The sequence below is a fragment of the Schistocerca cancellata genome, chromosome 9, assembly GCF_023864275.1.
Source record: "Schistocerca cancellata isolate TAMUIC-IGC-003103 chromosome 9, iqSchCanc2.1, whole genome shotgun sequence".
Taxonomy (NCBI): domain Eukaryota; kingdom Metazoa; phylum Arthropoda; class Insecta; order Orthoptera; family Acrididae; genus Schistocerca; species Schistocerca cancellata.
In genome coordinates, this window is record NC_064634.1 from 328,636,109 (window position 1) to 328,657,533 (window position 21,425).

Below are 21,425 nucleotides of genomic sequence, written 5' to 3' on the forward strand. Positions count from 1 at the left end.
ATTGGCGGTTGTCCATCGCCGTCGATTGCCATTGCCATCACCCAGTAGTGGATGGGTGGTACAGATCTTCTTTAACACCGGCATCCATATACCGTTTAATTTCACGCCCTCCTCCTTTCGGTTGAAATTATTTGGGTGTTTAGCGATTTCGATTGCCTCCCTGTAGAGCCACCCAAATAATTTCAACCGAAAGGAGGAGGGCGTGAAATTAACGGTATATGGATGCCGGTGTTAAAGAAGATGTGTACCACCCGTCCACTACTGGGTGATGGCAACGGCGATCGACGGTGATGGACAGCGGCCAATTGCACTGACGTTTTCAAAACACGTGACATCACGCCGCGGCGCGGGAGCGCACGGACACGGAATTTAGCGGCAGTCAGTAGCGAGCCAGTGGGTGTGTTGGACCTTCCATCAAGCTACGGACCCCCTTGAAGGTGTCTCCCGCAGTCAGAGACGAAATGTTGGGAATCATCAAAGAATTCATCAACCGACCACGGCATAACAGCCCGGATAATTATAATGGACATGATATTTCCGGCCGTGAAAGTCTACATTTTAGTATGTGTATGTTGTCTATTTATGACGAAGGCCTAATTGGCCAAAATTTCACATTCTGACAGTCTTTCTGTTGTGCCTGTCTGCAACTCAGCATCTCTGCTATGTGATGACTGGCGACTATTCTTTTCACAATAATGTTAGATTCTATTCTGGATTTTCCATTGTTAGATTAAATGGTATAGGCGTATGCTCTCCCTGGCGGCAAAAAAATTTTGATGGCTTCTCTTAAAAATTGGAAAAGCCAATCTGAAGATGACACAATAGTCAATGTGTGAAAGATCAATTAATGAAATACATTATCTTATGATCTCAGATTATTTTGGGACACTACATACAATCTAGATATAGATGACACAGTGGAGAACTAGTACAAATGAGACATTATCTTTTCTGGAAGGTTTGCTATTAACCTCAAGTAGCAGCAGATCATCTCTTTCTCTGTTTTTAATACATAATACATTTCTATTTTAGGTTGCTCAGGTTTGTGCCTATGCACTTGGAGTGCCACTAGAGTTTGTGAGTGTAAAGCCAAGTAATGTTCTGACAGCCCCTAACAATGTAGTCACAGGTGGAAGCATTGCAAGTGAAGCATGTGCATATGTAAGTGAACACAGCTATGAAATGCTTGAACAATCTGATTTTTTTTCATCTACTAAATCAAAATATTGTAAAACCTTTACTTTCAGGCTACACTGCGTGCTTGTGAAGAACTTTCAAAGCGTTTGGCTCCTGTCAAAGCAAAGCTCAAAGACCCTTCTTGGCAGGAGCTTATTGCTGCAGCATATTCAGCAAATGTTGATCTCTGTTCAACATTTATGATGTATGTATGTGTCAAGGCTACATCATTCATGTACATTATTAATTTTCTTGCACTTTACAGAAATGAATGTTGTAAAAAAAAAAAAAAAAAAAAAAAAAGAAAATGTGGCTTGCAGAGAACAGTCAGCGTGTTGCATAAAGCAAATCAGAACCAGATAGAGTAATACACTAAAATTAAAGTTCATTGTACAATAAGGTTTTCTGAAAACAGGTACATTAAGAATTAAGTTGAAAAGTCAACCAAGATCCTGGTTTGAGGAGGACACAGCAGGATAGTACATAGAAAGAACCATTTACCCCCTCTCTTCCTGACCTTGTGTGTTTCTTTGACTCCCAATTGTGGGTGCAGTTTTTTGTTTAGTCCAAAAACTTTATCAATTACTCAAATCTTCCCTTTCATTTGCCGTATAAAGAAACATGCTGTTCTAAAAGTTTGCTTTTGTTTATTCTAAATTAATAAATTTGTTTCATGACATCACATTTTTGTATTGTAATTGTGATAATATATTAAAGAAATCTGAATGTCAGGTATGCTGGGATCACAGATGCTCTAAAGCAGTACTACGTTTATGGAGTAACTGTAGCTGAAGTGGAAGTTGATGTACTAACAGGACAACAGCAGGTCAGTATAACAATATGCAGCAAAATAAAATATTATAATTTAATATCAGAAAATTACTAAATTTAATGAAGTTAACTGATACAGTGTTTCTGTTTAATTTAGCATTATCTAAATAAAGCTAATGATCATAAAAAATATTATATGAATAAGGCAATCTCCATGTTTAAATAATTTGTTTCTACTTAATGCTTAAACTTTATGTCTGAGAGAAAAAAGTAAATCAATATTTTCACTTATCAACATAAAAACAGCCAGTTTGGTATAAATATCTGGCAAAATGGACTTTCTGGAACTTTCCAAGTGAAGAGCATAGCTATATTCTTTCTCGTGAACTGTTGGTCTTGCCTTGATGAGGTGACTTGTTTGCCTCAGTTTGCCTCAACAATACAGACAGCCATACTGTAGGTGCAACCACTTTAGTAGGGTATTTGTGGAGAGGCAGCCCAACTAACATATAGTTCCTTTGTGTGTGTGTGTGTGTGTGTGTGTGTGTGTGTGGGTGGGTGGGTGTGTGGGTGTGTGACTAGGGCCTACCCTCTGGTAGACTGTTCGCCGGGTGCAAGTCTTTCAATTTGACGCCACTTCGGTGACTTGCGCGTCGATGGGGATGAAATGGTGATAATTAGGACAACACAACACCCAGTCCCTGAGCAGAGAAAATCTCCGACCCAGCTGGGAATTGAACCTGGGCCCTTAGGATTGACATTCTGTCGTGCCGACCACTCAGCTACTGGAGGCAGACATGGTTCCTGAAAAGGGAGAACTGCCTTTCCAGTAGTGGCAGGGAAAACTATCAGGATGACAGACTGATCTTCCCTAGTAACCTATCTCAACATGGCATTCATATATCAGTATTTAGAATGTTCTTCTTCTTCTTCTTCTTCTTCTTCTTCTTCTTCCTGAAATGTTTTGACTGTAGCTCTACTGCATGGTTTAATGTTGATGATATTCTCATGGGTAAAGTATTCTGGAAGTAGAAATGTCATTCATTTGGATCAAGCAATGACTACTCAAGAAGATGTTGTCATCAAGAAAAACAAAACACATTCTACAGGTCAGAGCAACAGAATTTTAGAGTCTTTAGGTCAGTTAGAAAATATAAAAAGGGAAATATGCATGCGAAGTTAGGTACAGTGATTGTTAGTGAAATACAGTGGTACACAGAAAATAACTTCTGTCAGGTGAGTGCAGGGTAATAAACAAAAAATCAAATAGGGGATAAGAAGTGTGGGGTCTATAGGTGAGATGGTACAAGTAGATCCCTGCTGTTATCAGCTTTCAAATGCAAACTGCTAATGACTGTTGGCAAAAACAGTAGCCATCTACAGAGCTCTGGAAATAGTGAGGCATCGCCACAGAGATGTTTACAAAATCATGTTTCATTATTCATTGAGGTGGCCCCATGAAGCTGCTGCGCCCAGCCCACTGCCGCTGTCAGGAATCAACTTATGCCAACTCAACAGTAGTAATGCATTTTAAAAAATGGAATGTGAGTTAATGCTGTGAATAGCATAGTGTAGTCAAGATAAATATAAAGTAAATGCTCACTACGTAAGACCCATTTATATGCCTACTGGATCCACAGAAGATGAAAAGGTGAAAGAATGTATAATGAGATACACTTGAAGGTTGTGTATGTGAAAGAGACCAGGAGACATTGGGAGGTTTCAGATAGATTATATAATGGGAAGACAGATTCAGAAGTGAGATTTTAACCTATAAAATATTTCTAGCAGCAGATTTGTACTCTGACCATAATTTATTAGTTATGAACTGGAGATTAAAACTGAAGACATTGCAGAATTTTAGGAAATTAAGGTGATGGAACCTGGGTAAGTTACAAGAACTGGAGTGTGTCAAAATTTCAAAGGGAGCATTAGGGAACAACTGATGGAAAAAAGGGCAAGAAATACAATAGAAGATGAGCAAAGAATAGATGTAAGATAAGCAAAGAGGAAAAGGCTGAAAAGTGAAAGGTAAATGTAGAAGTGTTGTACAAAGGAAATAAAGTTGAGGATACTATTACGGAAAGGAAGCAAGAAGTGGATGTACATTAAATGGGATATTTGGTTCTGTGAGAAGAAATGGATAAAGCACAAAAAGCCCTCACTTAAAACAAGGTACCTAGAGTAGATAAAATTTCTTCAGAATTATTTAAATCCTAGCGATGGACAACCATGATGACAGTACATGAGTTGTATTTCCAGCTGTGAACGTGGACAACCATTAGCTGTATGATGGAATGATGACAGTGAAAATTTGTGCAGGACGAGGACTCAAACCCAGATTTTCTGCTTATCAGAAGGGGTCATCTTATGATAAAACTATCTGACCACACTACTTGGTCAGATTCCAATTTCCATATGTCATCAACCGCATACATGTGCAAGTGCATGACCAAATAAACATTGCATTGTACTTCTGAACAACATAGGTACCGCAATATCCTATGACAATACAAATCCACCTTGTAAACAAGGTATATGAGACACTCAAAATACCCTCAGATTTCAGAAATATTGAGTACCATAAAGATATCTGCAAATGTGTTTACAGCATTCCAGACAAAAGATGTGGATTTAGCCATCAAGCATCTTTTGAAACAGCACAAGCAAGATCTGGATGGGTAGAATGGGACAGATGCATTAATGATCCCACAGATGAACAGAAAGTAATGCTGCTATTGAGAGTGTTGCTGGACTCATTGTCAAATTGTGCATTATCTCACGGAGAATTTAATGGTTTTGAATCAGCCATGTTAGTATGATGTAGAATCTTCTCTGTGTATGCTTGCTGTGAAATACTCATATACAAGCCAAACTCTTTGTTATACACTCCTGGAAATTGAAATAAGAACACCGTGAATTCATTGTCCCAGGAAGGGGAAACTTTATTGACACATTCCTGGGGTCATATACATCACATGATCACACTGACAGAACCACAGGCACATAGACACAGGCAACAGAGCATGCACAATGTCGGCACTAGTACAGTGTATATCCACCTTTCGCAGCAATGCAGGCTGCTATTCTCCCATGGAGACGATCGTAGAGATGCTGGATGTAGTCCTGTGGAACGGCTTGCCATGCCATTTCCACCTGGCGCCTCAGTTGGACCAGCATTCGTGCTGGACGTGCAGACCGCGTGAGACGATGCTTCATCCAGTCCCAAACATGCTCTTAGGGGGACAGATCCGGAGATCTTGCTGGCCAGGGTAGTTGACTTACACCTTCTAGAGCACGTCGGGTGGCATGGGATACATGCAGACGTGCATTGTCCTGTTGGAACAGCAAGTTCCCTTGCCGGTCTAGGAATGGTAAAACGATGGGTTCAATGATGGTTTGGATGTACCGTGCACTATTCAGTGTCCCCTCGACGATCACCAGTGGTGTACGGCCAGTGTAGGAGATCGCTCCCCACACCATGATGCCGGGTGTTGGCCCTGTGTGCCTCGGTCGTATGCAGTCCTGATTGTGGCGCTCACCTGCACGGCGCCAAACACGCATACAACCATCATTGGAACCAAGGCAGAAGCGACTCTCATCGCTGAAGACGACACGTCTCCATTCGTCCCTCCATTCACGCCTGTCGCGACACCACTGGAGGCGGGCTGCACGATGTTGGGGCATGAGCGGAAGACGGCCTAACGGTGTGCGGGACCGTAGCCCAGCTTCATGGAGACGGTTGCGAATGGTCCTCGCCGATACCCCAGGAGCAACAGTGTCCCTAATTTGCTGGGAAGTGGCGGTGCGGTCCCCTACGGCACTGCGTAGGATCCTACGGTCTCGGCGTGCATCCGTGCGTCGCTGCGGTCCGGTCCCAGGTCGACGGGCACGTGCACCTTCCGCCGACCACTGGCGACAACATCGATGTACTGTGGAGACCTCACGCCCCACGTGTTGAGCAATTCGGCGGTACGTCCACCCGGCCTCCCGCATGCCCACTATATGCCCTCGCTCAAAGTCCGTCAACTGCACATACGGTTCACGTCCACGCTGTCGCGGCATGCTACCAGTGTTAAAGACTGCGATGGAGCTCCGTATGCCACGGCAAACTGGCTGACACTGACGGCGGCGGTGCACAAATGCTGCGCAGCTAGCGCCATTTGACGGCCAACACCGCGGTTCCTGGTGTGTCCGCTGTGCCGTGCTTGTGATCATTACTTGTACAGCCCTCTCGCAGTGTCTGGAGCAAGTATGGTGGGTCTGACACACCGGTGTCAATGTGTTCTTTTTTCCATTTCCAGGAGTGTATTTTCATGCCTAAAAATGAGACTAAAGAGCCCACTGTTATTTTGAATTCTGGCTTAAGAAATTTTGAAGCAAATTCACTGAATTTTGAGTTCATCCTGCAGTGAGACGATAGCAATATAAATAGCAATCAGTAATTTTTATGTTTCGCTCTGTCAAAAGAAATGTGAACAAATAAATACTTTTTTATGAATGTAGATCAAACATTATTCCAGCAATGAGGTGATGACTTAAGTTCATAGAATTATTTCTTTAATTGATGAACATGATCAGACTCATCATTGAAACCTGGCTGACATATACACTGAAGTGCCAAAGAAATTGGTACACCTGCCTAATGTCATGCAGGGCCCCCGCAAGCTCGCAGAAGTGCTGCAACACAATGTGGCATGGGGTCGAATAATGCCTGAAGCAGTGCAGGAGGGAATTGACACCATGAATCCAGCAGGGCTGTCCATAAATCCATAATAGTACAAGGGGATGGGGATGGAGATCTCTTCCAAACAACACATTGCAAGGATTCCCAGATATACTCAATAATGTTCATGTCTGGGGAGTTTCATGTCTACTGGAAGTGTTTAAACTTAGAAGAGTGTTCATGGAGTCATTCTGTAGCAATTCTGGGCATGTGGGGTGTCGCATTGTCCTGCTGGAATTGCCAAAGCCCATCGGAATACACAATGGCTACAAATGGATGCAGGTGATCAGACAGGATGCTTACATATGTGTCACCTGTCAGAGCTGTATCGACTGTAGACTATAAAGGGTCCCATATCACTCTAACTGTACACACCCCACACCTTTACAGCACCTCCACCAGCTTTAACAGTCCCCTGCTGACATGCAGGGTCTGTGGATTCATGAGGTTGTCTCCACACCCGTACAAGTCTCTCTGATTGATACAATTTGAAATAAGAGATGCTGTGCCGCATTGCTCATGCACCATCTGTAACACCAATCTCACTTAAATATCGATAACCTGGCACTATAGCAGCAGTAAGAAGCGATCTGACAACTGGGCCAGACATTTGCAGTCATATACAGGCATTGCCTACTGCAGCACAGTATTCTGCCTGTTTACATTTGAATATGCATGCCTTCACCAGTTTATTTGGCACTTCAGTGTATATATTTCTGTGTCCAAGTCACAATACTAAAATGTAGTTATAATGTTGAACTGATGAAGTTTCAAGTTTTCTTCAGATGCAATTGTTATTAAATTACGAACAGTGTCATAACAAACTGACTACAAGTTTCACCATGTTCAAGTCCTGCACATTGAAACATACCACAAATAATTGTGTAAGCATGGTATCAATCAATCCATCAAGTTTATATTTTACAAGAGGTAACCTTTGAGTACTGATAACAAGTTTATCTTTAGGTAGTTGTACCAACTTCAAGGTATCATTTTCTTAGAAGACCTCCATTTCTTCTTTTGTGGAATTAAATCATTTATACAATCATAATATTCCGTGACTTTGTTGAAGTCTGTTGATGGAAGCTCTTTCCAGATTGCTTTAGTCAGGCAATATAATGCATTTGTTTCTTGAGACTGATGAGTTTGGTGACCCAATTCATAATGAAGGGGCATCACTGCTACCAGCTGCAGCGGTATATTTTTGCGGAATCAGTGGTGACAAGCAAAAATGTGAACTGGAGCAGGATTCAAACCTGGGATCTCCTGCTTGCTAGACAGGTGTGGTAACCACTGCGCCATCCGGGACACAGCGTTGTCACAGCTGCATGGACTATCTCGGTGTTTCTCACAGCTGATCTGCACTCCCATCAAGCACTGACTATCCGCAGATCCTGTCCATTATACTCTTGGTCACAGTGGTTACTGCACCTCCTAGTAACCAGGAGATCCCATGTTCGAATCCAGGTCCAGTGCACATTTTTACTCATTGGCACTGACTCCAGTAAAAGTACCACAGCAGTTGATAGCAGTGAACCCCCTTCAATTTACATATAGTGTTTCACAGCTGCTGGATCTGTGTGGTGTCTGTTCTGTTGAAGGAACAGACACTGCACATTCAAATAATTGATAAGGCTGGCTGGGCAATGGATCCATTTTCTTCAGTATGAATGCACAAATACATCCGATCTCCTGTGGGAATCTCTAAGTAGCAGCAAGAGGATGGCACATGCATTCAGTGAAGAAAAAAATGACTCTAGACTGTTAACTGATTTCAGAGAGGACTTTGATCTCAGAAAGGGCTTGTATGTAGTGCATTTCTCTTTTCTTCACAGCAAACTAGGCACTTATAGCATTACAGGTGCCTACAATGAGGGACTGTAGTTGTGTCTATCATATAGAAGGCTGCTGGTAGAAAATAACAACACCTGATAAAATATCACTCATGTCAGGAGTCCCACCCCATCCTCCTCCTTATCCCCACCCAGTGTGTGAGATGCATTTGCGCGTGCAAGTGTGTGTGTGTGTGTGTGTGTGTGTGTGTGTGTGTGTGTGTGTGTGTTGTCTGTGTTTGACAAAGGCCTTGTTGGCCGAAAGCTCACTTTCAGGCATTCTTTTTGTTTTACCTATCTGTGACTCAGCATCTCCACTATATCATGAGCAGCAGTTATCATTTTCGTAATATTGTTATGTTCCATCCTCATTTCCCATTGTTTAAAACAGGTTACATTTGATGTTGATAAAGATTTTGTAATGGTGCGTCCTATGATAACTTTTCAGCTGTCATATACATAAAGCAAAATAAGTTCTCATAGATGCTAATCAGATTAGTCATGCTCTCAGATAGTACTGAATTTGAAAGGTATGAGCCTATGATGCTATGATGCTCATAGATGCTAATCAGATTAGTCATGCTCTCAGATAGTACTGAATTTGAAAGGTATGAGCCTATGATATAAATGTTTCAGATACTACGTGTAGATATACTGGAAGATGCTGGAGAAAGCATGAGCCCAGAGGTTGATATAGGCCAAGTAGAAGGAGCCTTTGTGATGGGTCTTGGCTATTGGTTAAAGGAATTCATGGTTTATGATGATGACACTGGAAAGGCATTGACAAACCGAACATGGGTATGTTTAAAACTTTAATGCATTTACAGAACTATTATGTAAGCAAAGCAGTGTTGTAATGAGAACTTAAATTTTATTTTCTTTCTTTCCTTCTATCATGATGCAGTGTGATTATCATAAAACTTTAATGCATTTACATAACTATTATGCAAGCAAAGCAGTGTTGTAATGAGAAATTAAATTTTATTTTCTTTCTTTCCTTCTATCATGATGCAAAAAACGATATTAATCTCTATTCAATGGCGATCAAATATTGTCCATATTGTATCAACTGTTTTCTGTATCTGCAGAAAATACTTTGAAATACTGTCTTTTATAACTCACCTACATTAGCAACAATCATATGGAACATGTATTGGGTTCAAATATAAAAATAGATTGCAGTAGTGACTTGTGACTCAGAACCTTATCTTGGTAAACACTTCTTATCATTGTTCACAAACTCTGGAAAAACTCTACAATAGTATGCTGTGGGAATGAATATAGTGAGAATTTTAGATTCATTAGAGTTCCATTTAACTACCGGTATGAAACTGTTCTAGTCTTTTGTGATATATGTAATGCTGTATGAAGTAAATCTGGATACTTTACCAGGTGTTCAAGTAAGAAATGCACATTTCACCCAATAGTTGTCACACCTATGCAGTTTGTTCTATAAAGATGTGCCACTGTGCCACTTTGTTGTACCAACAACAAGTGTCAGAAATGCATGACTATCACTGGAAAAGTGTGTGCATAGCGTTGTGTTCAATACATTCAAATTTATACCAGACAAAGAGCATTTGGTGGCAGCATTAATTTTTTGTTTTCATTTGAAGAAAACTGCTGCTGAAACATACCAGTTATTTTGAGAAGCTTGTGATGAATATGTTCTATCACAGGATAGATGTGAATGATTATTTTGGCATTACAAAATATTGACTTTGATGTTGCAGACAAGGAATGTGGAAAACTGCCAAAAAAATACGAAGATGTGGAATTGGAAGCATTGTTGAATAAAGATGATTTGCAAACACAAAAAAAAAGTCACCAAGCAATTGGGCATCAGTCAACAATCTGTTTCCAATTGGCTATGAGAGATGGTAAAGATTCAGAATACAGATAGATTAGTTGAATGACAGATAAATCGAAAAGTGCAAAAATGTGTATGAGCTTTTGCTTGCTCGGTACAAAGGGAAGTCATTTTTGCATCATATAGTTACAAGGGATGAAAAGTCGATTTGTTTTGAGAATCCCAAGCACAAAAAATCATGTATGGACAAGGCACGCCATCCACATTGACTGCAAGACCGAATTGCTTTGGTAGAAAGACAATGCTCTGTGTTTGCTGAGACTAGAATGGGGTGTTCTATTATGAGCTGTTAAAATCTGGGGAAATGGTTAATACTAAATATTACCAACAATGATTGCACAATTTCAACCATTTGCTGTTTGCAGAAAGGCAACAATACTGAAAGAGGCAACAAAAACTCCATTTTCTTCACGACCATGCTCTTTCACATATGGCAAAACCAATTCATGACACATTGGGAGCACTTGGCTGGGAAGTTCTACCCCACACAACTTGTTCACTAGACTTGTCTCCTTCCAATTACCACTTGTTTGCATCAATGGGTTACACACTTGCTGAACAGCACTTTTGTTTGTTTGAAGATGTGAAAAAATGGCTCAATGAATGGTTCACAGCAAAAGGGGAAAATTTTTACTGGTGTGATATTCACAAATTACCCAAAATGTGGGAGAAATGTACAACAGATGATAGAGCATACTTTGAATAAAATGCTGTTTATTATTCTTCCACATGAAACATGTTTTAAGACAAAAAAATTCGTATTTCATACTTGTACATCTGGTACTAGAATTTGAAACAGCACCCTTGCCTCTGAAGGACAATGTGCTAACATTTGGACTACTCAAGGATGCCTCATTAACTGACTTGTAGGTGCTGTCAGAGATTTCTGCAGTAGAGGAAATTTGAAAATGTGAACAGATCTTGCATCCATTCATTCATCCCATTCATTTCATAAAGGCTAAACCTTGTTACAGCAATGTTTTAATCTGCCATTTGCTTCTGTTTTGATCTTATTGTGCTTCTCATATCCTCAAAATAAATATTTCTTGGGTAGTCTCTTTGCTTTTTGCCTCATCCATGGTCTTTGTATTAATTTATATGAAAGGTGTTCTCTGTAAAGATCTATCCAATAAATTTCATTTTTCTGGTATGTATTTATTTTATTAGGATTCTTTCATCATGTGATCCCTGCAGGACTTTTTCATTTGGTTTTCTTCCCACTCAACTTATTCTGCTCATTTTCTGCCATATAAATATTGCTTTTGCATCTCTTATTCCTCCAGTGTCCAGCTTTTATATCCATAAAGAAGTGCACTCCACACAAATGAGAGGACGGATCATTGGGTCATAAGGTTTTCAGAAAAGACACACACATTGATTTTTATCTGCAGAAAGATCCTAACCACCACCCAAGACATAAAAGAGAGATGATTAAAACATTAATAGACAGGGCGCACAAAATAAGTGAACCAGTTCACGTAGATGATGAGACTGAACACCTTAGAGTGACCTTCAAGAAGAATGGGTATTCCAACAGAGAGACAGATTGTGCACTATGCCCTAGACTGACAACCAGGATGGACGAAGATCGACACCAACCCAAGGGGAAAGTGTTCTTACCATTCATCAGTAAGGTCACTGTTCACATTGGAAAAATTTTAAGCAAGTACGATGTGGAAACTGTTTTCAGACCCACCATGAAAATAAAAGGATGTTTAAGATCCACAAAAGATAAACGACATCCTCTAGCTACACCAGGTGTCTATAAAATTCCATGCAGTTGTGGAAAGGTCTATATAGGCACAACAAGAAGAAGCATCAACACCTGTCTGGGTGAACATAAAAGGAACTGCTGCCTCGGACATATAGATAAATTGGCTGTAGCAGAACATGTGTTTCAGGAAGGTGATCATGAAATAAAGTTTAGTGAGACGACCGCCATAGCAATGACATCACAAATCTTTAACATAATGCAGTGCGTCAGCAACCTTATATGTATAGAAAATAAACAATTTTTTTTCCTCAGCCTTTAGTTGCAAGGTAATTTTTTTTAAACGAGTAAAAAAAAAAATTATCTTGCAACTGAAGGCTGAAAAAAATTGTTTATTTTCTATGCAAAGACATCACATTATTATGCACAAATGTACAGAGAGGCCATTGAGGTTGCCAAACATTGCAATAATTTTAACAGAAAAGATGAAGGCATTAAGCTGGATAAGATATGGATGTCAGCATTGGAGCAACAGCATGACAATCAATTAATTTCAATTGAGAAAGTTGGAAGTATCAGAAATCCTAGCACAGCCAATGTCACTTGATTAACAGCAGCACCCTCTGGATGACTTATATATATGGCACTCTTTCACGCTCTTGTCACAGTTCACCAATTTTCCTCGGAGGATGCCTTCCACAGTTGAAGGCGGAACGTCAGGAGAGAGTCTTATGTATGGACCTCGGTATCTTAGCCCAGGAGTGTTAAGTGATGACTCAAATTTCTGTCTCTTTCTTTCCACTCCGCCCACATAACAGCGGCATATATAAAACATAATAGCTGTATTAACATAACTGAGTATTTCCAAAAATACTCAAATAATTATTTTTATGTTTAGTGCAGTGCACTTTTTTCATTGATGAGGACATTTTTTCTGATTTTTAATAATTGTGTAATTTTGTTCTAAGAACTACAAACCTCCTGGAGCCAAAGACATCCCTATTGACTTCAGAATTGAGCTGAGGAAAAATGCTCCTAATCCTGTTGGAGTTCTTCGTTCAAAAGGTTAGTTTACGTTTAAAATGTTACTGTTGATTAAAAACAAATTATTACTGATGTGTTTATAATTTATAGCAACTGGTGAACCACCCCTCTGCATGAGCATTAGTGCTTTATTTGCAATACGTGAAGCGGTACTGGCAGCTAGACAAGATTCAGGTCACTCTGGCAAATGGTTTGAGATGAGTAAGTAACTTAAATCATCCTTTGAGATCTTCATAAGTCAGATGAGGTGAAATGATTTGTCATACTCAAGAATAACATGAAATTACATACATAAATTAGTAATTATTTTGTTTTGCATGAAACATAATGAAACACAAATCTACAGTATGTGTGACATAACTGTGAATGAAGTAAATAATGGTAATTAAATTTTTGCACTATCATGGAATTAAATCTTAGACTATACTTTGAAAAGCTGATACCACTAAATATTTAAAAAATAATTCATTCTGTTTTTCAGATCCTCCTGCTACCCCAGAAAAAGTTTTCCTTACCAGCCTGACAAGCTACAAGCAGTTTGAACTTTAAAAACTTACAAAAGTTAATGATACTTCCATTTGCTTATTTAGTCTAATTACTTAACAATAGTCATTAAATGAATATGCTTTTGAAACATGAGTTTATGTTTCAGTAACATATAGTAACAAGGAGAGGGGGTTGAATGGTTGTGGTAAGGACACTCCTCATGATAATATGAGGCACACTGAAAAAGCAAGAGCTACTTGATTTCTATATGCGCATTAGAAAAAGTTTTCACTAGAGATTTGAGTTCCCTACAAACCTACTTCACATTTCCACTCTAAAGGCCAGTCACTTATAAACAGTTTCATAACATAGTGCTAGCCTCTTAAACCCCATTGCATAGAATATCTCCATCTAGGAGTTGAATCAGTTGACAATGTTGGTATTGAGCTCTTCATCATCTTCAGATCAATGTTTCATGTGCAAGAAATATGACAGTGTCTGAGAGCAAACTTGGAACTGTAGGATGGGTGATTGAAAAGTTCTCAATGGAAATGCTTCCCTAAGCCATTGATTTTAGATGATACATGAGAATTTTGCAAAAACATTAACTGTAACTGAGTGGTTTAGTGCAATAAAGTCCCAGCCCAAATGGAATTGGTGTTAACTGAATGCTGATATTTAGCTTTATAAAATATGAGAACAAAGTTTCTTGTGATGACATTCTTGTATAAAACATTCTCAGATTTCTTGTCACGTAAGTTCTTGGTAAAATGTCAAGCTTTCTACAGTTACCACCTTAGTCTTCATCAGGGGCAATCAGTTGCTCCTGATGAAGAATGATGCTTGTAATCATAGAAAGCTTGAGGTTTTATTTGCAGAACTGAAATGCAAAAATGTTTTTACAAAATATGATTTTAAGATGCCACAAACATCTAGTCTGCAAAAGTTCAAGAGGTAGTGTGAGTCTTTTCAAATTTATTCATATTTTATTGTTACCTTCATAGCTCTCATGCATAAATTTGTAGTGGGCTGTGGTGGCTGTCCACTACCTCAGCAGTGTTGGATTGTGGTGCTGGCTCATTGTCAGGATGTTGGCAATCAGTAATATATATGAACTACATCAACAGCCAACTGACGCTCTTAGTGTTCAACTGTAGTGGTTACATCACCTTGGGCACGTGCTGATGGCAGTGTAGGGTAGAACTGCTGAAAAGGAATGCCCATGGTAGCATCTATGCTGGCCTGATATTGACTTCAATTCAAGGCAGTGTTTATCTGCTTGCAATGAAGTCTTCAATGATTCTCACAGCAGAAAACAGGCTCTAGCAATGGGACCTGTCCCTGTAAGAAATGGCATTGTGATATTTTGCCTGCTCAAGTACAGGCAGTTGGACAGGTACTCTGCTCTGGACATGAACTGTGGTCCTCCAAGGCAGTAGATCAGCTGTAGATGAATCAAGCCTTATATGGCTACCAGCTGGAAGATACCAAGTCGCTGGAGTGGACAGTCGCAGTAAATCAAGTTTCCATATTCTATCAGCAAAACTTTCCATCATTTCACTGTGTTTCTTTGTTTTCCAGGTAACTGCTAACAGGAAAGCTTTTGCAATTTTTTTTTTTTAGCATTCATGAAGGTCCTGTTTTAAAACTTAAAAAATCTGTGCCTTTTTTTTTAAACCTTCTGTACATCTTAAAAAAGGCATTTTCTCACCTGTCAACCTCAATGTTGCCATTTGAAATAGCTAACCATCCACCCAACCTACAATCTTTGCTACTGCTTCCAGGTCATGCAAGAAACACACCACACCCTTTTTGGCTTACCAGGAAAGGGAGTAATTAAATTAGTAGGAGCTAATCTGTTAGGGGACTAGTTGGCTTCATCAATAACTCCTTTTCCTTCTTAACTGCTAGTCACCTATGCAACTCTTATTATTTCCTGACAACTGTGCAATCTGATTAGCCAGCTGCTCAATCACTTCCAGATGGGAAACACCATGTGTCCCAAACTGAGCCAGTGTGTAGCCTTTATTCACAATACACAGCCAATATCAACACAAACCAATAATTTATTCACTCATAACCATAGCATACTGACTCACACCCTAAGCATAATCATTAACCACTTTGATTCAGTACACTAGCTAACACTATGGCCATAATGGTGGCACATAAAACACTCCACTGGTACAGACTCACAACGTGAGGCACTATCCACTAGTAAGTTGCACCATGAACACCTCACTGGCTGCAAATAGTGTTCCCTGGTGCTGCCATGAAATAGTGATATATCAGCTGGTTGTAATGGTTTACAAACATAATCTTCATATTCTGAAACTTGAACTTAGAAACCATCTCCACTGTATATGAAAGTAGAAGAAACAATGCAGTTAATTCACTCACCACATGGACACTGCTAGCTGCAGCAGTGAGGTCATCATGCAAACATCAGCAGTGGCAATGGTCCAAAGTTCTGACCACAACTATAGTGGGCTGGGATAATTAGACTCCACCTTGGTAGGAGTAAATGGATGTGGTGGGCCACTGTCGGGACATAGCCACTGTTAGTACATGTAAACAGCATCAGTAGCCAAGTATTTTAAATAGTTTCAAGTTACAACACTCTTGGCATTGACCCACAGTGGTTATGCATCCTGGGCCTGTATTGCTGTTACTGAGGCCAACAGTTGCTGAGGCAGTGACCAGCTAATGGCCATCTTGGTATCAGTGCAAAGTAGGACCACTGACATGGAACACCCACAGTGGCATGTACACAAGTCTGGTGCAGTTCTACAACTCAGAGCAAAGACAGCCTCTAGCAGTGAAGCCTAGCCCTGTGAGTGGCTGCATGCAACAACAGTTCTTCTGCATAGGTACAGGCCTTTGATCAGTTGCGTCAATCTGGACACAAACTGCTGCCATTTAGGGCAAGAATTCAGCTGCAGCAGAAGCAAGCTCAAGGTGGCCCACCAGCTGGAAGGTGCCAAGTCCTCATGATCAGACTTAGCCACAGCAGTCAGCTTGTCGGTGGTGGAGGTGGTAGCTTGAAAAATCAAGTCACTCTGTCACCTGGTGTGGGCTTCCCATTGTAGTACATACTACCAATTGTGAATACTTTGGCTAGGAATGATGAGTATTTATGCTGGTTAGGTAGCCATCTGTTCTGTCAGAACTGCTTCTGTCCCTGTAAATTGAAACAAGGTGGCAGCTAGTAGGCATGACAACTACCCCACCATTGCTCTTGTTGGCTCACTTTACTGCAATGTTGGTGTTACTGCAAGTGGTGTCCCCTGTCTGGCAACCTAGAAACCAACTAGTGCTATTTCTGCATCTAATTCAATGGTGTTTTGGGTCTGTTCTGAACCTGGCATGACATCTGTGGCTCATTTGCGACAGGTGTGGCAGTACTGCCACTGTTCAGCAGCACCAGTGGACAAATGTCATGAAATATGAGGATCGATTGTTTGAAAATCCTGTCTCATGGCTCCAGTATTATAATTTAATTACACAATGAACTCACATGAAATAAAGCCAACTAATAAAATGAAAATGAGAAAACATGTGTCTCTCAAATATAAGTTCCTTGGTTCCAAAATGAAATTTTCACTCTGCAGTAGAGTATGTGCTGATATGACATATCGGGGCAGATTATAACTGAGTGCCAGACTGAGACTCAAACTTGTGACCTTTGATTTTCATGGCCAAGGAAGTTTTATAAGTTTCTAGGATCATCACACACACACACACATCAGTTACACAACTTAATTGATTATATTTATTTCCATAAAGAGTACCAACATAGATGAGGAAGTTGTAATTTCACTCTAACTAGTTCCTTTTGTACCTTTCTGTGACAAGGGCAGTCAAAGTTTACGTTATTGACACTTTGCAACAGCGCACAGTCACAATGGAATTTTTGTTGGTAGAGTTGTGGTTGAATGGTCATTACAGATCTCCTATTGTTTCTTTTTGCTAGTGAATTTACATTTTGTATCCCCCTTTTCAGTGTACCGTAGTACATTTAACATATGTTGGTGAGTTTGTCTGTACCCCTTTGCCCTTCTGTAGATCTTCATTCTGCCAGTACTTGTTCCATTTGCTTCTGGGCATGTTCCTGATTGTGGCAATTAGATTCCCAACTGGAATGTATCTCTCCTGTATTCCATTTGTTGCTGTGTTCTGGCTTGTAATGATGCTGTTCTATAGCTGTACTGAGCCCAGAAGAAGTGTTACCTTCCAAATAATCTGTCACCTTCATGCTATCAATGATACATTTTAACTCAACTATTTGCTTGTATGGTCAGCCAGAATTCTCTTGATGCAGTGGACCTGCTATGCAATGCCACCAACTCTCACCATATGACTTCAATTGTATCTGCAGAGGGTTGGGGGCAGGATGAGAGCTTTGTAGTATTCAAGCTACAAAATGAAATAACTGCTTTTTAAAGAACTCTTCTGTATTTTGCTGCTCTTATGCAAAAATTGCAACACTGGATGAACATATCTCCCATTAGTCAGAACAACATCTCCAAACAAAATCGCAGAGCAGAATAAAGAGAATGACATTTGACATTTTTCTTCAGCTTCTTTCAACTGTTTCTGGGTGTTATCATTGTACACAGTGCCTCTTGTTCTATTTCTTTCATGATGCCAAAGCATAAGTGACACCTTCACAACAGATGGAAATGCCCAAGTGCCATCACACCTTGGTGACATTCCATACTCATGTGTCTCACGCCAACTCTGTACATTCTTCAAACCAGCACATGCACAGTGGAAAGTTCTCTATATGCCAACTACTTACACAAAGTTTTTCATGAGCACCTTTCACCTAATCATGAGGAAGAGGTGTAACAACGTGTTACACCACAGTTCTTTGCCTTCTCATTCCCCACAATTCTGGCATGGGCTTTGGGCTATAGAAATGAGACTACCAATCTATTTAACCATAGTTCTGATATGGTAGGAACTTTTTTGGTATGGCACGTAGCATCTTCCTTTGTTTCTATCAATTGATGATTGTGTTTGCACTGCAGAGAGAGAGAGTCCATTATTATTATATGTTCAGCTTGGATCATGATACTGTATCTTAATATGCTTCGATGGCTAAAAATTCTACCAGGTAAACCGACACCTCTATTGGTAGTTGGAATAGTTGGCTCTTTGTTTTTATAACATTCATAGGTGCACAACCAATAGTGTCATCTTATTTGGACCCTGGCAAAAGCTTTTTAAACTGTTATAGTTTCTCAGAATAGTCTGTATTGATACTTAAGTCCAGTCTCTGGTTAATATTTTCATGCTGTTGCTCATAATAGGGTAGCAGAAATGATTTTTGAATGAGATCCTGAAACTTGTTAGGAGTTGAAAATACCTCACCAATGAGGGTGTTTATTTGTAGACAGAACATTGGCTGGTGTAGCATTTAGCTGTAAGATTGCAGATTTTATTTATCAGCATATTACCAAAGCATCATTGCTGTTTCAGAAAAAATTTCCTGCTGAAATAGGTTCTGTGTAGTTGATAAAGGTGTTTCCACTCTTTCGAATAATGTGTTTGTCAGAGTGGATCTTGATTTTTCTGAAGGCTATGATACATGGGAGGCGGCAACTGCGTTAGGTACTCAATGTCTCCGTATTTAGGCTAGTGAATTGACTGCCTCAGGGGCATTTTGCTGGAGACAGTACTGGGTATTTTTCCACTTTTCACAGACTAATTTTTCTTCTATAACTATATCATTTTGCACTCTACATTTATAGAAGTAAAATGTTAACTTCATCATTCAGCTAAAATACCTCATACTTATCTACTGGCCTTAAATTTATCAAAATTTTAATAAAACAAGTAAAAAATTGCTTCAGGCAAGTGCCGAGATGAGATGGTTCCTTTGAAAAGGCAAGGCTGACTTCCGTCCCTAATCTGATGGAACTGATGCCCCCCCCCCTCCCCCTCCAAATCAACCACCCAACCAACCAAAACTAGCAAAATCTTAAAAATTCTTTGTCCTCAGTTAAAAAACTTTGTACACATACTTTTCTCTGTGCAACTTCATGAATTCAGTCCATTGTCCACATATTGTTATTCTTTTCTAGCAAGATCTGTGTTACATGGAAAGAAGATATGCGATGGCACAAGAAACTTATTTCTCTCATCCTCAATCCTCAGGCCATCAGCAAATAGTACTGTACAACTGTAGTCTGCTTACTGAGAATGATTATTTAGGACAATGCATATATCAATGCAAACTAAGTTTTTTTTTTTTTTTTTTTTAGCCCCCTCAGGAATCAAGTGTATCACTTCCAGTAGATGGTTTCTTTCCAGGACACACTTTTCCATGGGAAGGAATATATTCTGTTACTGAGAAAAATTTTATTCTTCAATTTGTTTCAGTTGTAGACATTCTTTCATACTTCCTTCAATTTTTTTTTCACTATCACTCTTTATGTCACTCAAACCCAAATCCTGAAACATTTGAGTGCTCCTTGTCAACACAAAAAATAGTAATGGAATGAATTTCACCACTACTAGGATCAATGATTTTTGAAGCAGTTTTTGTTGATTGTCCTTACAAAAACAGTCTAGATTGCACAAATCACATTTATTGGTGACTGCTGTCCATCCGAAGATGAACCATCTTGAGGCTGTACTCAAAAGTTAATGTGTGGAGACAGCTTCACAGAGCAGGAATTGCAGAAGCTGTCAACTATTGAGTAGCTGGTCTGTGGATCCATGTCCACACATCAGGTTTGGGGTATGGTCTGAAGATGGTCTGCCTTTGGACTGCAACTGTTGACCAATAAAAGTGATTTGTGTGATCTAGAGTGTTTTTCTACATACAATTGTGAAAATTGGATGCTGTTTTCCCAAAATGTTTCTGAAGGTATGTTTTTGTTTACTTTCTCTCCATGTTGAATGATTACTGAATCAAAATCGTGACTTCTGTGATTTTATAAATAATCAGTACATAGTGCTGCATTCATGCAGTTTTATTCTGAGATACCAACAGTTAAATACAAATAAATGGTTCTTAATGTTAGAAAATGTTTCATATTATAAAGGTCTAATATAATAGAAGTAATGTACACTGAGCCGAATGATATGCTATTTAACCTATCAAAATTATCATTTCTGAAAATTATACAAAAATGAATATCTTCACATTTACAGATGGGTTTTTTTGGTATTCTCATATTAAGAACCAGATTTGATCCTAAAGAAAATACAGGAAATTTAGCTGTCTCATTTAATGTTACCTAGTCAATGTATGTTATTCATGATTCAAAACTTTTGTTTTATTGTTGCTAAATCTTAATTGTTTCATGTCAAACAGCTCATTGTTGTGATTTTATGGATTAATTAGGGGTAAATCCTTTTTCATTAAATTTCAAGTATATAAGCCTAGTCTCCTAAAATATTTTTCTGGTAGTCTCTTACATTCTACAATGACATCTGCGATGATTTCCTGTAAATAATTCACGAATTCCCATAAGGGAATAAGTAAAAAAAATTAATATTTCTACTACTGTTGAAAAATAAACTATATTCTAAAAATAAAAGCTGAAAATTATTACCAAAAATATTGTAATCTAGTCAGTTACTTGACATTTTAAAATATTGAAAAAATTATTTATAGTTTTTAATTAATTCTTCCATCAGAATCCATGTATGTTTTAAGTTTTTCCATCATCGTCATCCCCAATGAATGTTGTACTCTATATTTCCAGGTCCAGGACATTTTGTACTCATCAGTATATCTACAAAAAGTAATTTGCGAGTAAAAGTCAAGAATAGTGAGCAAAATTTGCATTTTTT

The 21,425-nt window shown here is 39.2% G+C and overlaps 1 protein-coding gene and 1 long non-coding RNA gene across 3 annotated transcripts in view; one reads left to right on the forward strand and one right to left on the reverse strand.

Annotated features, from left to right (window-relative positions):
- Window positions 1-21,390, forward strand: part of LOC126101063 (xanthine dehydrogenase-like) — a 265,749-nt gene extending 244,359 nt beyond the window's left edge. Inside the window, exons 21-28 of one of the 2 annotated variants that reach the window (XM_049911738.1) lie at window positions 1,033-1,161; window positions 1,248-1,381; window positions 1,909-2,002; window positions 9,142-9,303; window positions 13,055-13,151; window positions 13,221-13,331; window positions 13,612-13,691; window positions 21,338-21,390. In XM_049911738.1, coding sequence (XP_049767695.1) covers window positions 1,033-1,161; window positions 1,248-1,381; window positions 1,909-2,002; window positions 9,142-9,303; window positions 13,055-13,151; window positions 13,221-13,331; window positions 13,612-13,679 — 795 coding nt within the window. In that variant the 3' untranslated portion in view covers window positions 13,680-13,691; window positions 21,338-21,390. Of the gene's footprint in view, window positions 1-1,032; window positions 1,162-1,247; window positions 1,382-1,908; window positions 2,003-9,141; window positions 9,304-13,054; window positions 13,152-13,220; window positions 13,332-13,611; window positions 14,271-21,337 lie in introns of those variants that run through there. The other variant, XM_049911737.1, reaches the window with a different exon arrangement.
- Window positions 17,542-21,425, reverse strand: part of LOC126101066 (uncharacterized) — a 100,862-nt gene continuing 96,978 nt past the window's right edge. The window contains exon 3 of the long non-coding RNA XR_007522251.1: window positions 17,542-21,367. This is a non-coding gene — a long non-coding RNA (uncharacterized LOC126101066). The remainder of the gene's footprint in view (window positions 21,368-21,425) is intronic.